At 44.5% G+C, this 13,826-nt stretch overlaps 1 protein-coding gene across 1 annotated transcript in view; it reads right to left on the bottom strand.

Moving 5' to 3' along the window:
* LOC308290470 (chloride channel protein 2-like) overlaps positions 1-13,826 on the bottom strand; it is a gene marked incomplete at its 3' end in the record, with an annotated part of 240,980 nt that overhangs the window by 86,300 nt on the left and 140,854 nt on the right. The window contains exons 6-9 of the mRNA XM_080732317.1: positions 10,424-10,501; positions 5,149-5,227; positions 3,319-3,444; positions 2,213-2,297 (exon numbers count right to left, since the gene is read on the bottom strand). Coding sequence (XP_080588443.1) covers positions 2,213-2,297; positions 3,319-3,444; positions 5,149-5,227; positions 10,424-10,501 — 368 coding nt within the window. The remainder of the gene's footprint in view (positions 1-2,212; positions 2,298-3,318; positions 3,445-5,148; positions 5,228-10,423; positions 10,502-13,826) is intronic.

A 13,826-nucleotide genomic window follows, 5' to 3' on the forward strand; every position in this document is an offset into this window, starting at 1 on the left:
ACACACACACACACACACACACACACACACACACACACACACACACACACACACACACACACACACACACACACACGTGTTAAACGTGCAGCAAAGCAGGCTGCCTTGTTCTCCGCGGGACGCCTTTTAATGCGACTCGGATCCAGCTGGTGGGCGGAACACCTTCGGACCAAAAAATAAAACATCTGAAAAGAGGAGCAGCGAACGAAAGGAGAGGCGCGCGAGAGAGAGCGAGGGGATTTTCATCTCCCAGGCGAGGCCCACGCACCCCCACCGCGCGCATGCAGGGGCTGCTGTGCTTTCATCTGGGTGGCACAGGGAGCCAGGGAGCCAGGGATACGGAGAGACAGGTGGCGAGTGGGGGGGAGAGAGAGAGAGAGAGAGAGAGAGAGAGAGATGAGGCAGGAGGCTGCAGTTCCATTCACAGTCACAGAGGAGCCCTCAGGCTATGACATGCTAAAATAAGGCATCCTCAATAACTTAACCAGTTAGGGCCGGGAACGTGTCTTTTTGTGGCTTTAGATTTTAAACACTTGAACCATTATTTTATGCTTTAACTATTGAAAAATAGCAGATATACAAGCTCACAGCTGCGAGCTTGTAGATCTGCTATTTTTGAAAAAATGGTGAAAAGTCTTTGAATATTTTGACCCGGTGTATTCTATAAATGTATTCTAAATCCTTCTCCTAAATCATGTATTTGGCCGTGGACCCCCAACTCAAAATAATATGTTTTTCGGGGGACCCCCCCAGAAGCAGAGATTTGAGTTACAGAAGTTTGCTTTGAAAAATATATATACAAAGATTTGCAAACATTTTCATGTTTTTTTCAAAAATAGCAGATCTACAAGCTTGCAGCGCGGCACTCGGTGCCGCGCTGTGAGCTTGTATGTCTGCTATTTTTCAATAGCTAAAGCATAACATAATTTCTGGTCTTAATGGGTTAATGATCCATGTCAGGTGACTCACACGCAGGCAATGCCGCATTAAAGCCTCTGCAGAAGCTAACTGAATTCCATTCAGCGTTCTGCAGCCTTCAAATCAACACCTGTCTCCTTACGTAGTTAACAGGACAGAGGTTAGACTGTTAATTGATGTTTGCGTGAACCTCCTCCGTAAAGTGAAGTAAGAGATGGCATTCAGAATGTTCTGTGCCCGTTCGGCTGGAAAGGTTGTTCAAGGCCGTTCGAGAAGCCTGCAAGGAAGGCAGGAAGAATTCTCGAGGCAAACTCATATCCTTTATGAATTACTCCCGCAATCGTTTTGTGAGCATTGCCTTAAAAAAATGATATAATTGTGGACCAAAGAGACCCGATTTTGGGCATGTCATTGTACTATACAGATGTGCCATTCCAAAACTTCACACGTTCCTGCCTTTGGAAGGTTTTCAGGGGATTTGCAGAACACTGAGCTTGTAGATCAGCTATTTTTACTATTTTTATGACCTTCTCTGACTTCAAAGTTTAAATCTACGTATGAAGGTGGATTCTGCTTTTCAATAGGAATGGAGTGGTTTCTTTGCAGAAAATTGCAAGTTTCTGCAAAAATACGCTCCATTCTCCATAAGAAAATAGGGAAATAAACCTGTGGAAAAAGTGCATTTGCAGGAAATTTTCAGGAAAATAGCAGTAACGCTGAAGAGTTTAAACAGCACATCTGTAGGTAAAAACTAAAACAAAAGGGAGTTCGGAACATATGGGAATAGAATAGTGCCTAAGTGTCTAATGGAAGCCTTCTATCTATAGGGGTCAGAGTTTAACCCCATTAAACCTAGCCTCGTGTAGCCAGGCTTACTCATCTGCGAAGAGAAAAGCCTGGTGACAATATCAGGCAGAGACCGTTCAACTTCCGCCGTGAGAATTTCAACGGAAGACTACAACGCATGATGTAACTTCCGTTAAACACAGCACTTCCGCCACTTCTGCTAGAACCAACCGGAAGTCATATTGTGGCCAGGGTCCTATTACATCAGTTAACCCACACGTCATTTATACTTAGATCCCTCCTTTTTGCCCTTTACATCAAATCTATTCGCCAAAAATAGCTATCTTCAAAAAGCTCACAACGCATCCCAACCCAACACGCAGTGAGACAGAATATTTTGGTTATTATGACATGCCCGGAACAGGGACGCCATGGCTTCACGTGGTTAAACATCAATGATCACTCTCTGACCATAACGTGTTTCGGTTCACAGACAGGCTAATCTCACCCGATGACAGCGAAGGCAGGCAGCTCCTGGAGATCAAAGGGGAAGTCTAGACGGAAGCGGGTTTTAAACAGCGCTGTGATGGTCTCTGTGGAGAGAGAGAGAGAGAGAGAGAGAGAGAGAGAGAGAGAGAGAGAGAGAGAGAGAGAGAGAGAGAGAGAGAGAGAGGCAGGAGGTCCAGTTAGACAGCGCAACTGTCATGCTAATCATCAGTGGTGGACAGTGGTGAAAAAAGTACTCACATTTTTTAAAAGTATCAATACTGCAATGTAGAAATACGCCGTTAGAATGAAAAGTCCTGAATTCAAAACGTAATTGAGTAAGAGTACGAAAGTATTGCCAACAAAATGTACTTGGCCAAGGTTTGCGGGACCAGTGTTCATAAATACCGGTGACTTCACAATAGGGTGTGATAGATATATATCTTTATTACCCGGCTTGTTTGAATGCTTGATTCTGATTGGTCAATCGCTGAAATCAGAGGTCTGATATTCCTTGATAACAGACCGCTCCGCTCTATAACAGACCGCTGCCTAATCAAAGGCTCAGAACACCTGCTGCAGTCAGGCTGCACTGCGTCAAGAATCTTGTGCTGTAACCAACATGTCAGCCCAGCGCAACACTTGTGGAATACTTTCAGCCGTCTGTAAACAAGGAAATACTTTGTTTTGTTTTTAGTTTTGAGTCAAATTATTAATTTTATTTAGTAGCCGGGTAATAAGCGGGATAATTACTGGCTCCTTGGTGAGTTATCAGGCTGTCCGGATGTTATGTATGGCCACCGCAGAGCCAGTCATTATCCCTTACTTACAGTATATGAGCAGGGAACCAAGTAAGAAATCACGTCTGCGTCTTTAGAACTCCACTGTCTCCAACCACGAACTTTTTAGTTGGAAAGGTCCGGCTCAACAAAATGACATCACTCGCAACTTCTGAAAAGCATTAACCCGAATTGAGTTCGGAAAGTTGCATGTCGGAATGTCGGAACTCTCCGACAAAAAGTTTGGTGGTCGGAGAAAGTATGGACAGCCCTTAACACTCTAGTATGTTCTCTCTCTCTCTCTCTCTCTCTCCCCCCAATTGGTTCTGTTCTCTCTCATAATGCTTACCCTCATCTCTGTTCCACACAGCCAGCACTCTGAAGATGAAGGCACTGAACGTAGCAGCGAAGAACCCCCGCCAGTAGTTCCTCACCGCAAAGAATGTTGACGTTACTTCAATGCTGAACAACACTCCTGGAACACACACACACACACACACACACACACACACACACACACACACACACACACACACACACACACACACACACACACACACACACACACACACACACACACACACACACACACACACACACACACACACACACACACACACACACACACACACACACACACACACACACAACCCTTTGTCAGCCTTCTGGTTGGTCCCTAACTGACCAACCAGCAGGCTCTTTCAGTCATTGTTGGTTGTTTATGTTGAATTTGCTAAAACATCATTTTTGAAGAAAAGAACCTGAGATGTTATTCTTTTTTACTGACACCAAATAAGAATGTAATACACAGAACATCAATACGAAGCAACTGAAAAACACATTATTTCAAAAATGGATGAAAAGACAGGATTTTTGTCCAACCAATGGGTGCGAAGAGGAGCACAACCACGAGCGGGACTTGATAAAGGGTCCATTACACACAGAGTTGACATACGCAGGGACGTGCTGGTCCCCTGATTCAGCTCGGGAAAAAGAGTTGGAGGCCCTAATTTTTTTTGTTATATTTCGTCGTTGTCGGGTGGAAACCTTATATGTCCAAAACCGTTTGTTTTGTATTTATCATTTTAATAATTGCGACCGTCAGGGAGCAGTTTACTATGAAAACCTCCACCGGCCGTCCGTCGGTCGGTCGGTCGGTCACACGTCACACGTCACACCTTTGCCCTGCTCATATCTCCGCATCAGTATATAGGGCTTGTTTGTTTATTGTATGACATCAAGCCACATCATCAGCTGTGGACTCTGTGATGTCATCGTATCGCATCAGTATATAGGGCTTGTTTGTTTATTGTATGACATCACGCCACATCATCAGCTGTGGACTCTGTGATGTCATCGTATCTCCATATATGGCCATCTCCGTATATGGAGATATAAGTCGTCCATGCCCAAGTATGGGCTGGTGAGGTCAGACTTTGTGTGATGCGTAGGTTATCTCCATATATATGGAGATTCAACATTCCAGGCAATGCTCTCTTCCCTGGTGAGAATTGCCCCTTTATATAGGGCTTGTTTGTGTATTGTATGACATCACGCCACATCATCAGCTGTGGACTCTGTGATGTCATCGTATCTCCATATATGGCCATCTCCGTATATGGAGATATAAGTCGTCCATGCCCAAGTATGGGCTGGTGAGGTCAGACTTTGTGTGATGCGTAGGTTATCTCCATATATGGAGATTCAACATTCCAGGTGTAACTATGGCTACCCGTATGACGTGAGAGGTGGAGGTTGTGATATTTGTGGAGATAAGCGACCAACGATAGGGAGTCTTACTGGTGATTTAAACTAGTGAAAACACCCGATCTACAAGCACACAACGCCTCGCGGTGCGAGGCGTTGTGTGCTTGTAGATCTGCTGTTTTCACTACTTTTGTGCAACGGCCTTGTATGATGAGATGTATACATTTGAAACTTGGAGATACGAGGTTTCTGCCCGACAGTGACGATTTACTTTGTTGGCCGCACAGCCCCCAAAATGGAACGAAGGCCGACATTTTTTATTTATTTATTTTTCCTAATGGCCGGCCTGGACCGGCCGGGAATGAACCGGCCGTTTGGGAGTTGTCCCGCTTTTCCTAATGGCCAGCACGTCCCTGGACATACGGTACTGAATGGAAGAGGACAGGATAGCAGAGGAGAGAAGATAACTCACCCCCTATGGGAGCAGCAAAACAGCAGCCCACTCCCACAGCACAGGCTGCTGCCAGCATCTCAATGTTCCTGGACTCGTTCTGAAACACGCACACACGCACACAACACACACACACACACACGCACACAACACACAGACACACAGACACACACGCACAAATCCTCTGTTATTGAGGTTAGAACATGATTGCTACGTGGACACAACACTTGACTTTTCAAAGTGAACGTTGCAAATAAACCAGGTCTACAAAATGGGTTTTGTGGAAGGGGAAAATCAAGTGAGAATGGGCCATTAAACCCACAATAACCACATGCCTGGCTGTCCTGATTCCCGCCTCATGCAAAAAAAAAAAAAAAAAAAAAATTCTGTACATTGCTGATAAATCTCAAGGAATCAATGATGAAACAACAAAACAGAGCGACTTGCATGCTGGGATTCTCTGTGATCATATGCTCGACTACCTTGACTCCAATGAGAGTGGTCTCCTTAGAGCAGCACCATGACGGAGATAAACAACATGTTGAACATGGTTGCATAAAACAACAACAACAACAACAATTTGAGGTTACACTTACACTTCAAACACGGAAAACATGGGGTTCACGGCACACGCACAAAAAAGAAAATGTGATAAGTGTTGTCGGTGAAGGGATATGCAGTTTGGGAGTGAAAAGGCATCGTATTGCATGCTGGGAAGTGATGTTTTTTTTTGACAGACCTGATCTTACCTTCGCCCCTACCAGGCTGGGGTCCTTGCAGCAGCATGGTAAACAAGGTTGGAGAGTAAGAAAGCGCAGTAAGCTGCCAGCAGCCTTCCTGCCATGCATTTCTACGGTAAATATGCACTAAGATGCACTTCCCAGTCGTGCCTTGCGTTTGAGCGGAGCAGAGCTTTTTTTTTTTTTTTTTTTTTGGAGCGCCCTGGTTAAAAGAAATTGCTTATGGAGAGTTGTCACTTTTTTAAATCCATATTAACGCATATTGTGTGTGAGCGTTTGTGAGCACAAATACTGGATGAATGACTGAATGCATTCACCATCGAGACGTGAACATAATGCAGGATTTTAGTTGGAAACAAAAAGAAGAAAATAAGAGAAAGCAAACCAAAACGCTTACACACTAACATGTGCTTTGGTTGCTTGTGTTTTCCATTATGGCATGCATTCATTCATTCATTCATTCATTCATACGTTCAGATGTTTCAGACGTTTGAAATAAAGAAGCTACATTTTCAGGTCAGGACACCAATTACATCCAGTCAGGAGAGAGAACCAGTTCAAGACATAGGATAACAAGTGAAATCAGTGAGGAAAACTAAAAGAAACAAACTAAATCAAATCAGAAATATTATAACACCATAACATAATGGGTTCTATCTTCTGATTGGATACAATAGGCTATATGCACAGCAGCCCTTTTGGAGAGAAGTTGGGTCTCTTGGTTCACAAGTGTTACCAATAATAATGAAGGCTCCGTTCCATTCTGGTCACACAGAGTCAGGATGCTGATATCGTGCATGTCGGCTCACTGGAAACACTCTGCAACACCAGTGGGTCTCAAAGTGTGGTCCAGGGACCCTCATGGTTCCTTGGGGTTCCAAATGGGGACCCCTTAAAAGGTGTGTAACTCTGAGAGTGTTAAGGGGGTCCTTGAAATAAAAGGTTTGAGAACCACTGTGCTACATGCAATGGAACAGAGCCTTCATTAGAACTAACACCTGTGAAGGAAGTGAGAAGAGACAACTTCTCTCCTAAATGGCTACTGTGCATATAGCCTATTGGAGTCCCACCTGAAAGTGTGCTATTGGACGGGAGTTGTAGGGTTCCCCGTTTAATCCCAGGCTGCTTTGTGTCGACGTGCCCTCGAGCAAGGGACTGAACCCACACTGCTCCCGACGAGCAGGTTGGAGCCTTGCATGGGTTTCCTCTGCCGCCGGCGTGTGGATGTATGTGTGTGTCACAATGTAACGCAACGCACAATGGAAAATGCTTTGGATAAAAGGTAGTGAAATAACTGCTCCATTTACCATTCACTGTACTGGAGAGGAGAATGAATGTCGATGCACACAGTTACACTTCAAACACGCTGACTGACACACACACACACACACACACACACACACACACACACACACACACACACACACACACACACACACACACACACACACACACACACACACACACACACACACACACACACACACACAGTTTGTTCGTACAGAGTTACAAAGCGATTGCGAGGGAGTGATTGCTGCAGGGCGATGGGAGGGAAGCGGGAGGCGATAAGCAGGCAAATGACAAAGTAGGACAGAGATGGGGATTGACAAGAGGAAGGGAATGACGGCGGGGTGGGCAGAGAGAGAGAGAGAGAGAGAGAGAGAGAGAGAGAGAGAGAGAGAGAGAGAGGATGGTACGGTTTGTGGAAGACAGAAGGAGCTGCACATCAGAGAGAGCCCTGGATGGGGGCTTTGTTCAAGCCCCCTTTTTTCCTGTCTGTCTGTCTGTCTTTCAATCTCTCTCGAGCTCCCCTGGTCACCCCCACAAAGATCACCTGCTAACAGGCGCTCGTGTCTTCAGATGTGAGAGATGGATGACGGCAGGCACACATAGGCCCCTGCCCTTTTATCTGTCTGTACAAAGTGCCCTCTCCAGCCCTCCATACCATGAATGCAGTTTTTACTATGGCGAAAGAAATGCAAATCCCCTCTTTCCATGCCATACCTGAAGGCAGCATTCAAGAGAATTGCCTTGTCAAAACTCTCCTGAACTTGAATGCAGCATCTTATGTTGAAAGAATTGCCCTCTCTGTGTAGAAATCCATGCTGTTACGCCACATCTCCAGTATGCACTTGATTATGCTTGGTTCAGTGTGGTATCAACCACTGAAAATAGCCGACCTCCAAGCTGCGACGCGTTGTGAGCTTGGAGGTCTGCTATTTTCGATATTTTCACCAAAAGGCCCTTTTGGAAATTTCAGCCCCTGCCTCTCTAACATTCTCTGCACTCTCTGACGCGAAAAAAGATTCTCTTCTCTCGCTACTGAGACTATACATAACCTCCCGCGCTTCATTTACGTTGGGGTGAGCTTCCTCTTTCAACTCCCTACTTTCAAACACCAGGCCTGTGTTCTCTCTCTCTCTCTTTCTCTCCCCCTCTCTCCCTCGCTCCCTCTCCCCCTCCCCCTCTCTAAAACCTTCCTTCCATCTCTGCGTCCCGTGGACGGTTTCGGAGATGAAAGGCACATCGTCTGTTAGATTATGCGGGCCTTTTTAAACTTGAATGCGATGAATAATCCAAAATGTTCCCCTCGAGTCGCCCCGCTCTACTTTTTTGAGTAAAATCAATGACAGCTATGATCAGCTTGGTTCATAGTCTCTGGAGAGAAAGAGAGAGAGAGAGAGAGAGAGAGAGAGAGAGAGAGAGAGAGAGAGAGAGAGAGAGAGAGAGTCTATCTTGTTCGTCTCTCTGCCTTCCAATGACTCATCTTTTCCTCACCTCCCATTCCCTGTAGCCCAGGCGCTTCGAGCAGTATGTTGATGGAATCGTGAACTTTATGATAGAAGCATGAAATTTGGCACTCAGTTAGAACATGCCATATGGAACATTTTTGGCTATAGGGGCATCGCAGATTTGTCTTGGGAAACTTGTGGGAGCCAATCAAAGTTGGCGTCTCATGGACTTTACTATACAGTAAAATAATACAAAAAATAAATATGCTTTAAGTAGCATGTGAGGGGTCAAACTGTCATGATTATGAATCCAAAGCAAGCATTTGTTTTTGCACGAAAAACATATAAGGGCTAAAAACAGCCCCCATAAAACTATGGTTTAGTGATGAGTCGTCACTTTTCACAGTTTTGTGGGGGCCGTGTTTCGGAAAGGAATATTTTTCGTGCAAAACAAATGCTTGCTTGGATTCAGAATCCCGAATAAAAACCCTAATAGACCCCTCACATGCTACTTAAAGCATATATATTTTTTTTATTATTATTTTTACTCTATAGTAAAGTCTATGAGAGCCCAACTTTGATTGGCTCCTACAAGTTTCCCAAGACAAATCTGCGATGTCCCTATAGCCAAAAAAGTTCCATATGGCATGTTCTAACTGGGTGCCAAATGTCATGCTTCGATCATAAAGTGCACGATTTGTGCACGAAACGCTCAGACTACTGTTGGACCACTTGTTCTCACCCTTTCCTTTCCCTCTATCTCAGGGGTCTTCAACGTTTTCAGGCCAAGGACCCCTTAGTTGAGAGAGAGAGAGAGAGAGAGAGAGGCCCCCACAACCTTTTCATAGATTCCATATAGTTTTATCATTTTGACAGCACAATCGTCAGTGTAATTTGGATTTGTGTCAATTTGAGTTTTCAGATATTTAACGACTTGAACCGTCAATACTTAATACAGTTGACCTTTCACTATGTACTTAGGCTGCTATTTTTCCCCTCTACACCAAACCTCTTTTCCAAAAATAGCCGATCTACAAGCTCACAATGCCTCGCGCTGCGAGGCGTTGTGAGCTTGTAGATCGGCAAATTTGGGCTAGAGTTCTCAGAATAAGGACACTAGGGTTCATATGGTTAATATAAAAAAGGAGAAAAAAACTTTCTATCACACAGCAATTTGGAGGACCCCCTATAGTAACTCTGAGGACCCCCTAGGGGTCCCAGACCCCCTGTTGAAGACCCTTGCTCTATCTCCTTATGCAGAAGAGAAGAGAAGAGAAGAGAAGAGAAGAGAAGAGAAGAGAAGAGAAGAGAAGAGAAGAGAAGAGAAGAGAAGAGAAGAGAAGAGAAGAGAAAGAGCCTTACAAAAAACTCGTCTGGGTCCTTGGGGAGGGTGGGATGGAGAAGGATGGATGGATGGATGGATGAAGGGAGAGACAAGACAATAAAGTGCATTTTAAATAAAACCAGCAGAAGCAGAGCAGAGTGAGTTTTATTATGTCCGCTCTGAGAACACTGGTTCAAATATTGATACAGGCAGCAATAACACACCGTGATCATGTTTGCATGTGTGTGTGTGTGTGTGTGTGTGTGTGTGTGTGTGTGTGTGTGTGTGTGTGTGTGTGTGTGTGTGTGTGCGTGTGTGCGTGTGCGTGTGCGTACGTGTCTGTGTCTGTGAGAGAGAGAGTTAGTCAATATGAATATGAGACAGAGAGAAAGGGAGAGTAAGAGAGAGAGTAAGAGAGAGAGAGAGAGAGAGAGAGAGAGAGAGAGAGAGAGAGAGAATGACAGAAATACAGAGCTAAAGAGAGAGGGAAAGAACATTACCTCGTAGATTCCACCAAACAGGGACATGAACTTGCTGAGCAGCGCAGCACACAGACTGGCGATGTGCACGAACGGACCCTGAGGGATGCACAAGAACTTGGTGAAAACACAGACAGCAGAGACAATATCCATTCTGTTCTCCTTTGACATCCCTCCCCTCCCATTTTCTCATCTCATCGTTAACGAATACAGCCAACTGATAGAAGGAATAGTGGGATCTGATATGAACAGGGATTTCAATCAGCCGCTGACTGCATCTGAACTGAATAGCAATAGGCTATATAAATGGTAAATGGTAAATGGTGCATTTATATAGCGCTTTTATCCAAAGCGCATTACAGAGATTGTGCATTACATTCACCCATTCACGCACACATTCATACACCGGTGGCAGAGGAAACCATGCAAGGCACCAACCAGCTCACCAGGAGCAATGTGGGGTTCAGAGTCTTGCCCAAGGACCCTTCGACATTAACTCAGGGGGAGCCCGGATTCTAAAAGGGAAGTTGGGTCTCTTCTCACTCCCTTCAAAGGTGATAGTAATGAATGCTCTGTTCCATTTCATGTACTGTAGCACAGTGGTTCTCAAACCTTTTATTTCAAGGACCCCCTTAACTCTGAGAATGTACACATGTGTACTCTCTCAGAGTTACACACAAGGAACCATGACGGTCCCTGGACCACACTTTGAGACCCACTGGTGTAGCGTGTAGAGTTTCCAGTGAGCCAACATGCACAAGTGAAAAGAGACCCAATTTCTCTCCAAAATGGCTGCTGTGCAAAAAAAAGCCTATTGTGATTACATCCCAATTCTGGAGCATGTCATAATAGGCAGACATCGTGTAGCGTAGCCAATCTAAACGCTCACAGCACGTCGCGTCGTGGGCTGGCTTGTAGAATGGCTATTTTCTGCAAAGAGATTTGTTTGTCAAGGGAAAAAAAGGAGGGGATCAAGTGTAGACCTCTCGGGGACCTCTGGCAATGAATTATATAATGAACCGGAAATGACATCATCCCCGAAAGTTTCACCCCATTCATTCCAGGTTATCGGATTTGGAAAAATCTGTTTATTTGGGATTTATTTATTTTCAAAAAAGACTATGTCCGCCTGGCCATGTGCTTGTCGTTTACATCCTGGCACATGGTGCGTTCCTGTTGCCGGCGAAAATAAGGTAAAACTAAAACCAGTGAAAAACTCTGGCAGTGGTGGATGAATTAATCAATTAATACCTGGCAGCGACTGTGCTAACTTAATTACATTTAGATTAGATTCTAATTCGATTTAGATTCGTTTGTGTGTGTTTGTGTGTTTGTGTGTTTGCGTGCGTGCGTGCGTGCGTGCGTGCGTGCGTGCGTGCACACTATTGGCATCTGCTTCACACAGGCTTAAATGCTCTGGGCTTAGCCTCAGATCTGACCAAACCCTAACAACATTCTTAAGATGAAAACCATGTATCACAATGTTAGTGCTTTGTACTTGGTGCTGTGGTGCTGCTCCCATGACGCACGCTCCAGAGCAATCTGTGCATGTATGACCAGACACCCAGGCAGTGGTGGAAAGTACATTTACTTTTTTTTTGTTATTTGTACCTCACTTGAGTACTTGAGAACCAATTTCCAACATTTTGACTTCTACGCCAATACTGTACATCTCCGATTCAAATACTGTACTTTTACTCCACTAAATTTATTTTCAAACTTTAGTTACTAGTTTGTAGAATTGTATTTTTATTATTACAAAACATACATTTCTGTGTGGAGTTTGCATGTTCTCCCCGTGTCTCCTAGGGTAGATGCCCTCACAAAAAACATGCAGTAGTCCTGGTTTCTATACTACCTCCCCCTAGCCAGCCAGGTGCTCCCCAATTCCCCTGGCACGGCAGGGGGAGAGCGGAAACCAGGACTACAGGTTAGGTAGTTGGCACTGGGTAAGAAAATGGGTTGCAAAACCGTGGGATAAAAATTATATATATATAAAGAAAACATTAACCACTTAAGCCCTGTATACATTTCAGACATCTGAAAAGAGCCGATCTACAAGCTCACGATGTGACCCATTGTGAGCTTGTAGATCTGCTATTTCCAAAAGATTTGTAGATATGTCAAAACCTGAAATGGGACATCCTGCATACATTTCTACTTTTGGTACTGTACTTAACACTCACCCTGCCAAAAAAGACGTTTCTATAATAAAAACGTCTTTTTAACTATGGACCTCCCTGCCAGACGTCTTCTGGACGTCTTTTTTAAATAAATAATAAAAAAATATATATTTTTTGGACCTCCAACAATGTACTAGGCATGATCGCGATCGCGAAATTGCATGTTTAACCCCCATACCAACCCCATCTTTCAAACATGGCAGCCATGTTTGTTTACATTTGAAGAAAACATAAGGGCTGTTTTCTCCTGAATGCCTGAACGGATTTCCAAGCGGATTTTTTTGTTTGAAAGCTGTGAAAAGCATGCACATGCATAGTGCATGATCTGTGCACGAATGTGTGCACCAGCGTGCACACTAATTTTTTAACCCTTTGTTGGCGAAACGGCAATATAAGAGGTCCCACTTTAAATATGGCACCGACTGAGTTAAAAAAAATTTGATGCCAATACTTTTTTTACTTTTACTCAAGTACGCCTACATTTTGAATTCTGGACTTACTTGTCTACTAACAAGAGTATTTCTACATTGCAGTATTGAAACTTTTACTTCCGATGGCCGCTTGGGAATTTGAAGGTGCCCTGGCTCCGGGAGCCAGGCTCCCCCTTGGGTTTAGTGTCGTAGTGTCTGTAAGCCTGAACTGAGACAATGTCTACTGTAATTGGTACGTATTGAGACTCTGAGATGTACAAGGCTAGCCGAAAGCATTACATGTGAGAGTCTCAGATCAAGGTTGAAGGGCTCTCTCTGTCTTGCTCATAATTCAAAAAAAGAATACACATCATAATACAGCAATAGTACGAAACAGCAGGGACCCAGGCATACCTCTTTGTGTGTGTCTGTGTCTGCGTGCGTGTAGGCTAGGCTATTCTCTGGGGAATTGCCTTGCTTTCCACAGAATGTTTACAGCTAAAATACCTGTACGTCTCTCTCACACACTGTGACTCCTGTGACTTGCAGTACACACACACACACACGCTCGCGCGCGCGCACACACCTACATGCGCGTGCGTACGCACGCGTGCACAAACACGCGCACACACACACACACACACACACACACACACACACACACACACACACACACACAAGGATAATAACAACAGCTGCAAAGCCCGTTTCATCACCAGAACCACCATCAATAATTCAATAAGAGAAAATCACTCTGCAACACTCACTTTTGAAATTCTAGACATAATCTCCTCTCCTCTCCTCTCCTTGTCTCGCCTCTCCCTTCCCATC

The sequence above is a fragment of the Nannobrachium achirus genome (genome assembly GCF_963921795.1).
Source record: "Nannobrachium achirus genome assembly, chromosome: 8".
NCBI classification, from domain to species: Eukaryota; Metazoa; Chordata; class Actinopteri; order Myctophiformes; family Myctophidae; genus Nannobrachium; species Nannobrachium achirus.